The sequence below is a fragment of the Dipodomys merriami genome, unplaced genomic scaffold (genome assembly GCF_024711535.1).
Source record: "Dipodomys merriami isolate MVZ:Mamm:240054 unplaced genomic scaffold, mDipMer1.0.p SCAF_11, whole genome shotgun sequence".
Taxonomy (NCBI): domain Eukaryota; kingdom Metazoa; phylum Chordata; class Mammalia; order Rodentia; family Heteromyidae; genus Dipodomys; species Dipodomys merriami.
The window spans coordinates 36,087,330-36,099,910 of NW_027202382.1; the positions used below are offsets into that span (position 1 = coordinate 36,087,330).

The following is a 12,581-nucleotide window of genomic DNA, read 5'->3' on the forward strand; positions in this document are numbered from 1 at the left end:
TACACTCTGGGCTTCAAGTCATCTCTGCTGATAATTATTTCAGCCCATGTTGCAAAGATCAATAGAAGCATAGGTTTTAGAAGTTTTGGAGCAAACCTCAAGCCTGATCTTTGTGGTACTGTCTTTGTAATAGGACATACATTTTTCGGAAAGGCAAGAAGGATTTCTGAGTCTAAGAACCTAAAATTCTACAGCTGACAGTTCGGAACATCTTTGGAAGGAAATGCATAATCCATGACCAGACCAGAATATATTGAGAAAATAATTTATTGAAAAGGAGAAATGTTTTAAAAAATGTTTAAGTATTATCATTAACAAGGCTCTGAATTTTTTCCATTGATGATTTAAAGAATTTTAAAAATCAAGAAATTCCCTCACAATTCCTTTAGCCTTTTTTTCTAAACTTCCACGGTAGATAATTTCTTTGGTTCAAGACTTCAATCATTAATCACAACCTACTCTAGACAGAGTCCACCACAACCTGTATAATGAAGAAACAAGATCTTTAACTGGTATGTGATCTCTATTTTCTTTTTCAAAGCCCACTAATTCAGGAGGGGTTTTTGGTTTTTTTGTGGGGGGGGGAGGTATTGGAAATGTGATTTTATTCATTCACTCATTCCTTCATTTGGCAAGATTTAAGAGTTAGGAGGCACAGTGAAATGGTAGAAAAAAAAATGTAAGTTTCATTTTTCTCAAGCCTTTTGCTCTAGTCATCAAGCCAGTGCAAAGGCTCTTCAAATACATTGCGTGAAGATGAAAACAAATGACCTAAACTGGAATATAAGGAAAATATAAATATATATGCAGGTGTATATGTTGCCTGCCAACTTTCTGTATGTTGATTTGCTGATCTTAGTATATAGAATGTGACTGCTTCTCTTAGAGAAGGTGATTGAATGCTCAACTGCTCAGTCATGACAACTGGGCCCTCCCATTGCTATTCTTCATGCTTTTGTCACAAAATCAATTAACCATTTTGTCCAATCCATCTGGTTGCTTATACTTCTGTAGTGCAGTAGGAGAAACGGACATCTTTTGATGGCAGGGCTTTATCCCCATACCAGCTCTCCATGTTGAGGCATGATGGGCTAAAGAACCCTGAGGTTTCCAGCAGGTAGCAGAATCAGCGGATAACACATTGTCTTCTGATGAAGCCCAGCTTCTTGAAGGCCTCTGTAGTCTGACACCATCCACTTCTCCTCACCAAGTGACTGAACACTAGTCTGGTGGATTGAAAATGACTTAGGCAAAACAAGAAGTACCTTCCATTCAGATCCCTGCTCTGTCAGTCATGGGGTTGAAGAGGCTGGAGGTCACCCATGCCCTGAAGTGACACGGCTCCAGGGTGTTCAGCCCCTCTTTCCCCACTCTTTCTGTTTGCTATTTCCTGGAAAACACAAAGTTGAGGCTTTGTTTTCATGTCAAGCTGGGCGTCCACTGGTCCATTCAGATTCCCTGGGACTCTCAAGATGCACAGCCAGGATTTCTCCATTGGGAATCTTTACCCACCTTTTGCACAGAAGCCACACAATATTCTGATGAGCAAAGGACATGGACTACTCATGACTTGAAGCAATCAGTTTTGAAGCCTTTGAGGATTGCCAATGTAGATAGCATCCTTACTAAAAGCTCTCGTGCCACAGAGCAACTTTATGTTGCTTTAGACCCCTCAAAAACAGGAAGACACTGAAATTAATGCTCTTCTCCTTACTACCCCCCACCCCCTGCCCCAGCCATAGCTCACTGCCAAACACTTTCCTTGCTACTTTGTTCTCTGATATGTTTACCTGACATGAGTAAAGTGTTCTGGCTCTTTCTTTGCCTGTGGCAAATTCTTTTTGGTTCAGCTGATAGTATTTCCCCCAATCTATTATAGATAAGAAATCACTGGGAAATTTACATCTGATTCACTGAGGCTCAGAGTTATGAGGCAGAATAGCATGATTTTGCCACGTGGATGTTTCTGTTAGTGATTATAAAAGTAAAATTTCTGAGGAATTAGCCAGAATGATCCTCTCTCAAATTCAGAAACCCATCAGCACAATGTAAAATCAGACATTATTCCTGACCACACTATACTCTTTTGTTTGCCAAGCTATCTTGACAGTTTTAATATCTGTTGGCAGACCTATATGATAATCCCAGCAGTATTCTGGAGATAAGATTTTAGTGGGTTTATTGAGAAGGAAATATTTGTTTAGGTGGCTCTCATCATGCCACTCAGCTTCTATGTCATTTTTCTTGTCCTGGAGGATTCCTTTAAAGCACTCCTGGGTGAGGTTGAGAACCTGAATGGGTGTTCCTCCAAAAATAGCTGCATGGTAATAAAAATCCCCCTGTCCAAATGGAATGTATGCTGCAGACTCCTCCCGCCTCTCATAGGTAAACTTATCAGGATCCTCCTTGTACCACCAGGCCTGGAGCTGAGCCACCAACTGGCCCAAAGTCTCCACACCAAAACTGTCTTGGAAGGTCTGGTCGACATCCATACAGAAGAGGAAGTCAACCTCATGCTGGATGTGGGTTGAAATATGTTCCCCAATGGTCTTCATGCGCATCATGCTGATATCCTGCCATCTTTTCTCAGGCTTAATCTCAAACACTTTGAGGGAACGCAGAGGATCCAGCTTTATCAAAGGCATCTGGGACACGTCATCCACCATGATATAAAAGATGACTTTGTGGCCCACCATGAAGTATCTATTAGCAGATATTATGAACTCTTCCAAGTAGTGTTCAATGTATCTGAAACAAAGAAGAAAAGGAAAACATTTTATCTTTGGATTCTTATAAGCGATCACATGCTACTATAATCTCATTATCTAAATTTTATAATTAAAAAGGGAACCATTTCTCCCCAACCCAGATGGGTATTTCTTTGTGGAGGGACATCTGTGAGTGTAACACGCCTGCCTACTCAATACCAGTCATGTCACTTAACTCTTAGGGAAGTGGAATGATTTATCTGGCTGCCAATTTTAGAAGAGCCACTGGGCATGCACAACCCTGTCCTCTTGCTCTTGGAAGCCAGCCAGCCTGAGAGAGCATGTATTCTCAACTGTTCTGCCTTGCAATTAGCTTAGTGGTACAGACTCTATTCCCATATCTGGAAGTATGCAGGTTCTAATGTTGTAGATGGCTGGGTGTCTGAGTCCTTCTAATTCTGTGGTTCAGTTGTTAGGATGTTCAGGGCTTACGGATCCAAATGTCAGCTTTAATTGTAAGAGAGGTGATATTTATGATAATTTCGAGGATCATGGTTCAAAGCCAGCCCAGGCAGAAAAATTCATGAGACTCTTATCTCCAATTAACTGGCAGAAAACTAGAAGTGGCACTGTGGCTCAAGCAGCAGAGCTCTCACTTTGGGCTGAAGAGCTCAGGGACAATGTCCAGGCCCAGAGTTCAAGCCCCACAACTGACAAAAACAAACAAAAACACCCAAACTATACCTCAGCATTTCTACTGCCAGATCAGATGTAAAGGTGACATGAACCTTGAGACCACTTCCCTAATCTTGTCTACCTCTATTTCTGGCTAAGCCCAACCATCAGCATTATCTCCTCCCCCTCTTTGATGCAGAGAATGGGGCCTGGACATGGAACTCCTTCCACATAGCATGGCCATCCTGCAAGTCTCCTATGGTCACCCCAAACACTAATTCATTAACCAGAGATGGCCCTTATAAATTCATCCAAATGCTAAAGCAAAGATTTCACCTTACTTAAACTATTTTTTTGTATTTAAAAATAAAAATAAAGAGGCCAAGGATGTGGCCTGGTAATATACTGCTTACCTAGTGTGCGTGAAGCCCGGGGTTCGATTCCTCAGTACCACATCAAGAGAAAAAGCTGGAAGTGGTACTGTGGCTCAACTGGTAGAATGCTAGCCTTGAGCAAAAAAGAGCTCAGGGACAGTGCCCAAGCCCTGAGTTCAAGCCCCAGGATTGGCAAATAAATAAATATAAAAATAAAGCAAAAATAAAAATAAAAAGCTAGTTGCTACTGGCTCATGTCTGTAATCCTAGTTAGTTAGGCAGCTGAGATCTGAGGATTGAGTTTTGAAGCCAGCACAGGCAGGGAAGTCCAAGAGACTCTTATCTCCAATAAACTGCACAGAATAAGCCAGAGATCAGAGATAGCACTGTGGTTTGAGTTATAGTGCTGTGGCCTTGAGCAAAAGAAGCTCAGGTATAGCACCCAGGTCCTGAGTCTAATCCCCAGGACCAGCACATACACACATACACAAAAGATTTTCTAGCCAAAGGAAGTCCTGATAGTTACCAGAATTTGGGGGTAGGCTTCACCCACTTTAACTTCCCAGAACCATTATCTAAGGATTAGGAGTTGCTAGACGACAGGACCATATGTTTTCTTTTAGCTCAGTAAGCATAAAGGCTACAGATAGGACCCACCATTTTTAGTTCCAAATTTCTATTTCCTGTATGAGGAAAGGGACATGTTTTTCTCTATTTTTTCTATTTCTCCCTACTTTATCCTGAAATACTCAAATCCTTACTAAACTTTTCTTTTTCAGTCTGAGACCAGGATTCAAACGTAGTACCTGATGCTTTCACCCACGGGCCAGAGCTCTATCAATCAGCCACACTGCCAATCCCTAAATGGTTTTTAAAGTCGTTTAAAAAACAGTTTGAGGTTCATAGCAAAACCGAAAGTATTGAGAAAAAGTATTGAGCTGAAAGTATTGAGAATTCCCATGTGCCTCCTGCCTATATTTATGCACTGCCTCCTGCCATATGCCTAAAACAGAATGATACGTTTATTAACCAACAAACTTAAACTAGTACACTACTATTTCCAAAGTTCAGAGTTTGTATTAGCATTCTGCAATTTTGGGAAAATGGAAAATGACATGTATCCACCATTGTAACGGTACTCAGAATAGTTTTACTACCCAAAATTCCTATATGCTGTCCCTGTAGTTTTGCCTTTTCAATGTCATAGTTATAAACGCTTTTCAGATTGGTTTATTTCACTTATTTGTATGCATGAAAGACACATGCATGTCTTTTCATGGCTCGATAGCTCATTTATTTTTAGCACCAAATATATCCTATTGTCTGAATATTCCACATATTTCTTTTCCATTTATCTGTCAGAGGACGTCAGTTCTTTCCAAGTTTTACCAATTTTGAATAAAACTTCTAAAAATATCTGTATGCGGGTTTTTGTGTAGACATAACTTTTCAACTCATTTGGATAAATGTCAAGGATTGTGATTGCTAGGTTATGATAAAAGTTGGCTGAATTCTGTAAGAAACTATTGAACTTTCTTTCAAAGTGGCTATACCATTTTGCATTCTCAGCATCAATGAACAAGGTTCTTTTTTTTTTTTTTGGGGGTCTGGTCGTGGGGCCTGAACTCTGGGCCTGGGCACTGTCCCTCAGCTCTTCAGCTCAAGGCTAGCACTCTACCACTTGAGCCATAGTGCCACTTCCGGCTTTTTTCTTTTTGCTTATGTGGTGCTGAGGTATCGAACCCAGGGCCTTGAGCATGCAAGGCAAGTGCTCTCCCACTGAGCCACCTTCCCAGCCCTGAACAAGGTTCTTATCTCTTCATTCTTGATGTGTTTCTTTTAATTTTTGATTATTTTAATAGGCATCTGGTGACATTTTGACTATTTATTCAAATGATACTATATTAAATATCATTTTGTATATCAGTACTGGGGCTTGAACTCTGGGCCTGGGCACTTTTGTCTAGCTTTTTACTAAAGGTTAGTGCTCTACCACTTGAGCCATACCTCCATTTCTGGCTCCTCCCCACCCCCCCACCCCCCAGCTGGCTAACTGGAGATAATGGTCTCAAGGACTTTCCTGGCTTTGAACTTCAATCCTTAGATCACTGGCTCCTCAGTAGCTAGGATTATAGGTATAAACCACGGACACCTGAACATAAGCCACATACTGTCTTTGTGAAGCCATGAATGCTATAAGAAGAGGAAGAAGTTGGATGGCTAAATTCAATTCGTTCAAACTTAAAACACATGCCCAGTGAATATGGACAGAACACACTACCTGCCGATCATGTTTTGAAGATAATAACAACTGGCATTTTTTTCTCCTTGCTATTTAGATTTCCTTTCTTCGCTTGCAAAAAAATAAGAAGAAAATGTGCTTTTGTTGTCCACACCTAGAAACCCCAGGGTTCATAGCATTGGTTCTTTAAAGGAATAGAATATACCTGAGTACTACAAAGAGAGACTTTGACATGGCTTAGGGCCAGAACATTATTCTGTACTCTGGAACTTTAAGAAAAATCTAGTGTTCTCTGGAGCTTGGGAGACAATACTGGAATGGGTGTTGATGTGGCATTGTGAGGTTTAACGCTATTTAGATATTAGAGCACTGAAGTCAGCTCAGTGCATTATTTGAAAATAAACTAAGCATCACACCTCCTAAAGGTCCAAATCCACTTTAATGCTGCTCATTACAAACAGTCCTCTTTTGTAAAAGGTGAAAGATTTATACCATCAGAAGAGAAACCAGAGTATAAACAGCCCTCTTTTGTCTGGGAGCTAAGAGCACAGTTTCACAAGTATGTGCAATCTACAAAGTTTTGTTCTTGTTCTTGTTGTTTTTCTGCAGAGTTGCAATTGGGTAGTTGATGCCCCTGTTCATAAGTGAACGATGTTCTGTTATTTTTGGAAAAACCAGGATCAAATGAATCTATCTGCACTGCAACATAGCTGGCCTGTCCCCTTTTATATCAATTGATTAGGTGAATTAAGCACTTGCTCCCACGTTGCAGATGTTTTTGCCTGAAACCCGAGACCTGCCTTCTGAGGTAGGGGTATGTGGACTCACCTATTGGTTGCCATTTAGGTCTCTGTGGAAAAGACACTGAAAGTGCCTTACTTGAAGGTTCTCTTACCTAGAATTCAGGTAAATCATAGATAGCTTTTATGAAGCTGTCCTTTTCCTGACAATGGAACAAGAAAAAACAAAGGACAACTTTACCAGTGACACCTACCTTCCAACAGCAAAGACTGTCAACCCCACAGTGATTTCTTGTTTGGCATAGTACTTTTCTAGGATATCTCTATTGTAAGTCCCTTCCCACACAACGGGTGCATTCCAGTGGGTCACCGTCACAACCTCTGGGCGTTTCCTGGTGATAAAAACATACAGCCCTGTGAGTCAGAAGCAGCTCTGCTAAGGCAGGGCACAGACTGCAAGAAAAAAAAAAATGGATCAGCTCCTGTGCCTCTGAACCTATCCTGGAGGGTCATGTAGGACTTTTTTTTTTTTTCTTGCCAGTTCTGGGGCTTGAACTCTGGGCCTGAGTGGTATCTCTGAGCTTTTGTGCTCAAGACTAGCACTCTACCACTTCAGCCACAGCTCTACTTCTGGCTTTTCATGGTTAATTGAAGATAAGAGTCTCATAAATTTTTCTGCCTGGGCTGACTTCAAACTGTTGTCCTCCGATTTTAACCTCCTATATAGCTAGGATTATAGTCATGAGCCACAGGCTTGAGCCACTGGTGCCTGGCGCATATGGGACTCTTATACTTCACACACTCTTCTTTCTTCTCCTACTGTCTTTGTTCTCCTCTTCCTTCTGAATATCTTTCTCTTTTTCCCTAGTCTGTAAGCCATCCATGGCATCTCTTGGTTGTTATTTAGCTCTGTGGATGTCATCTGGGCCTCAGAAGATTCTAAATCTTGGTGTAGAGAGATTAGAGAAAGACAACAGAGTTGAAAGAGAAAAGAGATAATTTGCTTTGATCCAGAAAGAGATTTTCTGGGTAAGAACCTGATTGTTGGCCAAAGAGACTCCATACTAATGGAAATCCTGTTGTTACCATTTATTTCACAGACAAGAACAGAGAGGAAGCCAGAATTGATAGGACTCAATATAAGTGCAAGGAGGACAAAGCTGGAACACAGTGTCCCAGCAAAGACCCCTCTCCTTTGACCATGTTTTTGTGTGGACACAAAGTGAGAAGGAAGTAAAGAAATATGGTTTCTGTAGACAGAAAACTTGAAAGGGATTCTCCCAGGCTAACACAAACACAGGAAGCTACCTAGGAGCACCTAGGAGCACGGACTGTGATGGGGAAATACAGAAAGGATGGAACAGTATCAGGACCCAGCAGAGAAGGAGCTTGAGAGGGAATAAGTTGGTAGCAACTCACCCTGTACCCTATGTGCTCAAGAAGTACTTGTACTTCCCTCTTGGGAGGCAAAAACCAGTGCATGGTCACTGAGAGTTATCCTGCAGTCTGGGCCTGGCCTCTACCTGGCTTTTGCTAGTGCTTTTCTGGGGTAGCATCGTGGCTTAACCCCAGTAAGTCAGGCAAGTGACTAGGCAATGTCTGGTCCCAGCTGGCTGTGCTCATACAGCCCTGCTGAGACTGCCTGGGAGACCGGTGGGAACACTGCATAGTTTGCAGCAGCCTGAAGTGTGAGCCGTTAGCCTTATTCTCTCCCACAGCATCCAACCTGAGCTCAGCCAGATGGGAGCATCAAAACTTTGCCCCAGCGGTGCTTCTAGCCCTGTAACAACCCAGCTTAGTTGAAATGACAGGATTTCAAGCCACAACATATGAATAAGTAAGCACATATGGCATATTCTTCTCTGACCAATGTTTTTAACTTAAATTCTCATGTATTGCTAGCTGTTTTATTGTAGTGCTAGTTTCAGCCTGTCAAGGATCTTTTAGTAGTTCCAAAACAGCCCATTAGCTAAGTCTTACTTGTTCTGTATGAGCCACACATTTGGTAAGCAGATTATTTATTTATTTATTTATTTATTTAGAGAGAAAGAAAAAGAGAAGGAAAATATGAAAGAAAGACAGAAAGAAAGAAAGAAAGGAAGAAAGGAAGGAAGAAAGAAAGAAAGGAAGGAAGGAAGGAAGGAAGAAAGAAAAGAAAGAAAGAAAGAAAGAAAGAAAGAAAGAAAGAAAGAAAGAAAGAAAGAAAGAAAGAAAGAAAGGAAGAAAGAAAGGAAGAAAAAGAAAAGGAAGTCGGGAGCTGATGGCTCACACCTGTAATCCTAGCAACTCAGGAGACTAAGATCTGAGGATCATGGTTCAAGGCCAGCCTGGGCAAGAAATGTCTATGAGACCCTGATCTCTAATTAACTACCAAAAAAGCCAGAAGTAGAGCTATGAATCAAGTAGTAGAGTTCTAGCCTTGAGCAAAGTAGTTCAGGGACAGTGCCCAGGCTCTGAGTTACAGCCCAGAGACCATCATAAAACCAAAATGAATGAATGAATCTTAAGAAAGAAAAGGAGGGCAGGCATACTTAACTCAATATGCATCTCAAGCTCAGTACATAACTTTCAGTTCCTCACTTAAACTCCATGCCTCACCTATGGAGCTATGTCACCACCCCATTCTACAAAGTGAGGTTAGGAAAGGAGGAGGAGGGAGCTTATGAAGAGCCAAACTGGGACTAAGCATTAGGCTGACAGAAATGGGACCCAGTGTGTGACCAATCTGCCATAAACTCCTTAGCTGTAGGACAAATCAGGCCATATCTCCTAGATGTGTCCACATCAGTTACTTGGATAAGTCGGACTCTTCCAAGTAGGAAGAGAAAATAGCAATATATTTTTTAAACCTAATGTTTAACTAAAAATCAAAATGTTCTCTCTCCCAGAAGTTAATTATTCAATTCCTCTGACATTCCAACCCTGACTAAGAAGCCAGACAATAGCCTAGAAAAGCAGGCAGTGAAGAGGGGTCAGGGGGAGGGGAATAAAAGGCTGAAATCAACTTCCTGGATGAACTTCTGCATCAAAGAGTTTTAGTCATTTAAAGTCAAAACAGAAATTATCCAGGGCAGCCCACATATGTGAAAATGCTCATCTATGACAATGTTAACTGTCTGAGATATCCAAGATCACCAAGATCGGGCTCTGAAAAGGGGAACAAGTACCAGGAAAGAACTGTTCAAAAGCATTCCTTCCTAACAAAACACTCAATTGTGTGACCTCAGCATGGCCAGTACAGGCCAAAGGCTTCCTGAAAAATAAGAGTCTCTGTAACTAAAGTACACATGCTTTTAGGCTGTTGTTAACTTTTCTATTTTATGTCTTTATTCATGGGTACATTGTGATACTCAACAATTGGTTAGAGGAAGTCTTAAAAACTCTATAAATCACTCAATAGGTTAAGAAATATATAACGTTCATCACTCATTAAGATACAATGTGCTAGGTTAAATGAGCCAGCAAAGAGCTAGTGGCAGCACAAACTAGGACTGTGGCTGTGGAGAAAGGAAGGATGTGCGAACGTTTTGGGAGCAAGTATTGACTGTGGTTAGACAAAAGAAAAGGTCTCTCAGACTCTAGCTCGAGCTATTTCTTGACGTGGGAAATGCGAACAAAGGTGAGGTACAATTGAGGAATCCATCTGGGACATGTGAGATATTCAGGGATGGCAGGCAGGCAGGCGGGCAGGCGGGCGGGCAGGTAGACACAAGTCAGGGTTCCTAGGGAAATATGTGGAGTAAAGGCAAAATATGAGTCATCCACTCTAGGTGGTATCTAATGTCATGGGAGTGAATGGGAACAGAATGGAAACTGGCATAGGAAAAAGACATGACAGGCCATCTTCTTAACCCTGTTGAAAGTTTTGATGGTCAGGAAGAGAGAAACCCCTTTACCAAGGACGTTGAGAAGGGGGAATGGAGGGGAGAAAAATGAGGCTGTAGAGTCATGGAAGCAAAGAGATCTTAATGTAGAAATATGTGCACAAAGTAAGTCTGAGGTAGTTTACAGAAAAGGATAAATTGATATTATGTATAATATGTTGATTTACCCATTCATTCTTGCATACAATGATTGATGTAGGCAAGAAATAAGACTTCCTTGAGAAGGTTTTAATTTTGTATTGGATCAAATCAAGACTCTTTAAATATCTTCTTGCCTTGTATTTGGAGGTAAAGCTAAGCCATTTGTAGGGAAGAAAAGGGTGAAAGAAGTTGGCCATGGTCTCTCTCTCCTGTCTCCCCCTATGAATTCAGCTCTGGCCCTGCCACAGAAACACAGGCCCTTGTTGGCTTGGGTACCAGTGGCTCATGCTTGTACTCTTAGCTACTCAGGAGGCTGAAATCTAAGGATCATAGTTCAAAGTTAGCCTGGGTACATCATAACTGAAAAAGATTTGCCATATGCATGTTTGATGAGCAAATTTATGACCTCATGAGATTTTTTTTCTCATCATTTCTATTTCATGGATGATTTTAATGAAATCTTAGCACTTTCTTCCCACAACTCAAGATCCTATGGCTTTCTATAACACCTATGGCCAGTAAGGCCCATTCCAGCCCCATTATTTTGTAATTCATCTACAAAGCTAATGAGTTCTCAGGTTATTATCAAGTTACTGTCAGAATTAGAATCTTATCTTAACTGAATCCAAGCCACTCAGGAGTGTAAAAACTAAGAATCCTGTCTTGAGAAGAAAAGCCTGGGAGGCTTTATCTCCAACTGACTGGTAAAAAGCTAGAAGTGGGGTTGGGAATGTGGCCTAGTGGTAGAGTGCTTGCCTAGCATGCATGAAGCCCTGGGCTCCATTCCTCAGTACCACATACACAGAACAAGCCGGAAGCAGTGCTGTGGCTCAAGTGGCAGAGCACTAGCCTTGAGTAAAAAGCAGCTCAGGAACAGTACCCAGGCCCTGAGTTCAAGCCCCAGGACTGGCAAAAAAAAAAAAAGAAAGAAAAGAGAAGAGAAGAGAAGAAAAGAAAAGAAAGCTAGAAGTGGCCAGACATCTATGGCTTACCTCTGTAATCTTAGCTACTTAGGAGGCTAAGATCTGAGGATCAAGGTTCAAAGTCAGCCTGAGCAGGAAAGTCCATGAGACCACCAAAAAAAGCCAAAAATGGGAGCTGTGGCTCAAGTAATAGAGCACTAACCTTGAGCAAAAAATGCTTAGGAACAGCACTCAGGCCCTGAGTTCAAGCCCCAGGACTGGCATGTACACACACACACACACACACACACACACACACACACACACACACACACACACACCACACACACACACACACACACACACTCTAAAAGTGGAGGCTTGGCTCAAATGTTGATAGAGTGCCAGCTTTAGGCAAAAATTGCAAGCAAGAGTGTGAGTCTCTCCAGGTGTTGGTGGCTCACGCCTATAATCCTAGTACTTGGGATGCTGAGATCTGATGATTGTGGTTCAAAGTCAGTTCTGACAGGAAAGTCCTTAAGACTTTTATCTCCAATAAACTATTCAGAAAAAGCAAGAAGTGGTGCAGTGGCTCAAAGGGGTAGTATGTTAGCCTTGAGTAAAATGTTAGCCTTGAGTAAAATTGATCAGGGGCAGCACACATGTCCTGAGTTCAAGCCCCATGACCGACCAAAAAAAAAAAAAAAGAGGGTGAGTTTCTACATTCAAGTCCCAGTACACCTAACCCAAACTACTCCCCCCCCAAAAAAATTATGGCATTATTATCAGATCTCAGTTTCTTGTCAAAGCCATTGCTTAAGGTCTAATACAAGCGAGGACTTTCTCCCAGTAAGGAGTGTGTTCAGTGGCACTCAGGGCACCTGCGGTGCCCAACCTCCTGCAAGTTAAGGACTC

At 41.6% G+C, this 12,581-nt stretch overlaps 1 protein-coding gene across 2 annotated transcripts in view; it reads right to left on the reverse strand.

Annotated features, from left to right (window-relative positions):
- Positions 1–249: 249 nt before the first annotated feature.
- The window catches only part of LOC138820889 (N-acetyllactosaminide alpha-1,3-galactosyltransferase), a 72,981-nt gene continuing 60,649 nt past the window's right edge, over positions 250–12,581 (reverse strand). For both annotated transcript variants that reach the window (XM_070012873.1, XM_070012863.1), the window contains exons 7-8: positions 6,994–7,131; positions 250–2,748 (exon numbers count right to left, since the gene is read on the reverse strand). In XM_070012873.1, the coding sequence (XP_069868974.1) occupies positions 2,055–2,748; positions 6,994–7,131 (832 nt within the window). In that variant the 3' untranslated portion in view covers positions 250–2,054. The remainder of the gene's footprint in view (positions 2,749–6,993; positions 7,132–12,581) is intronic.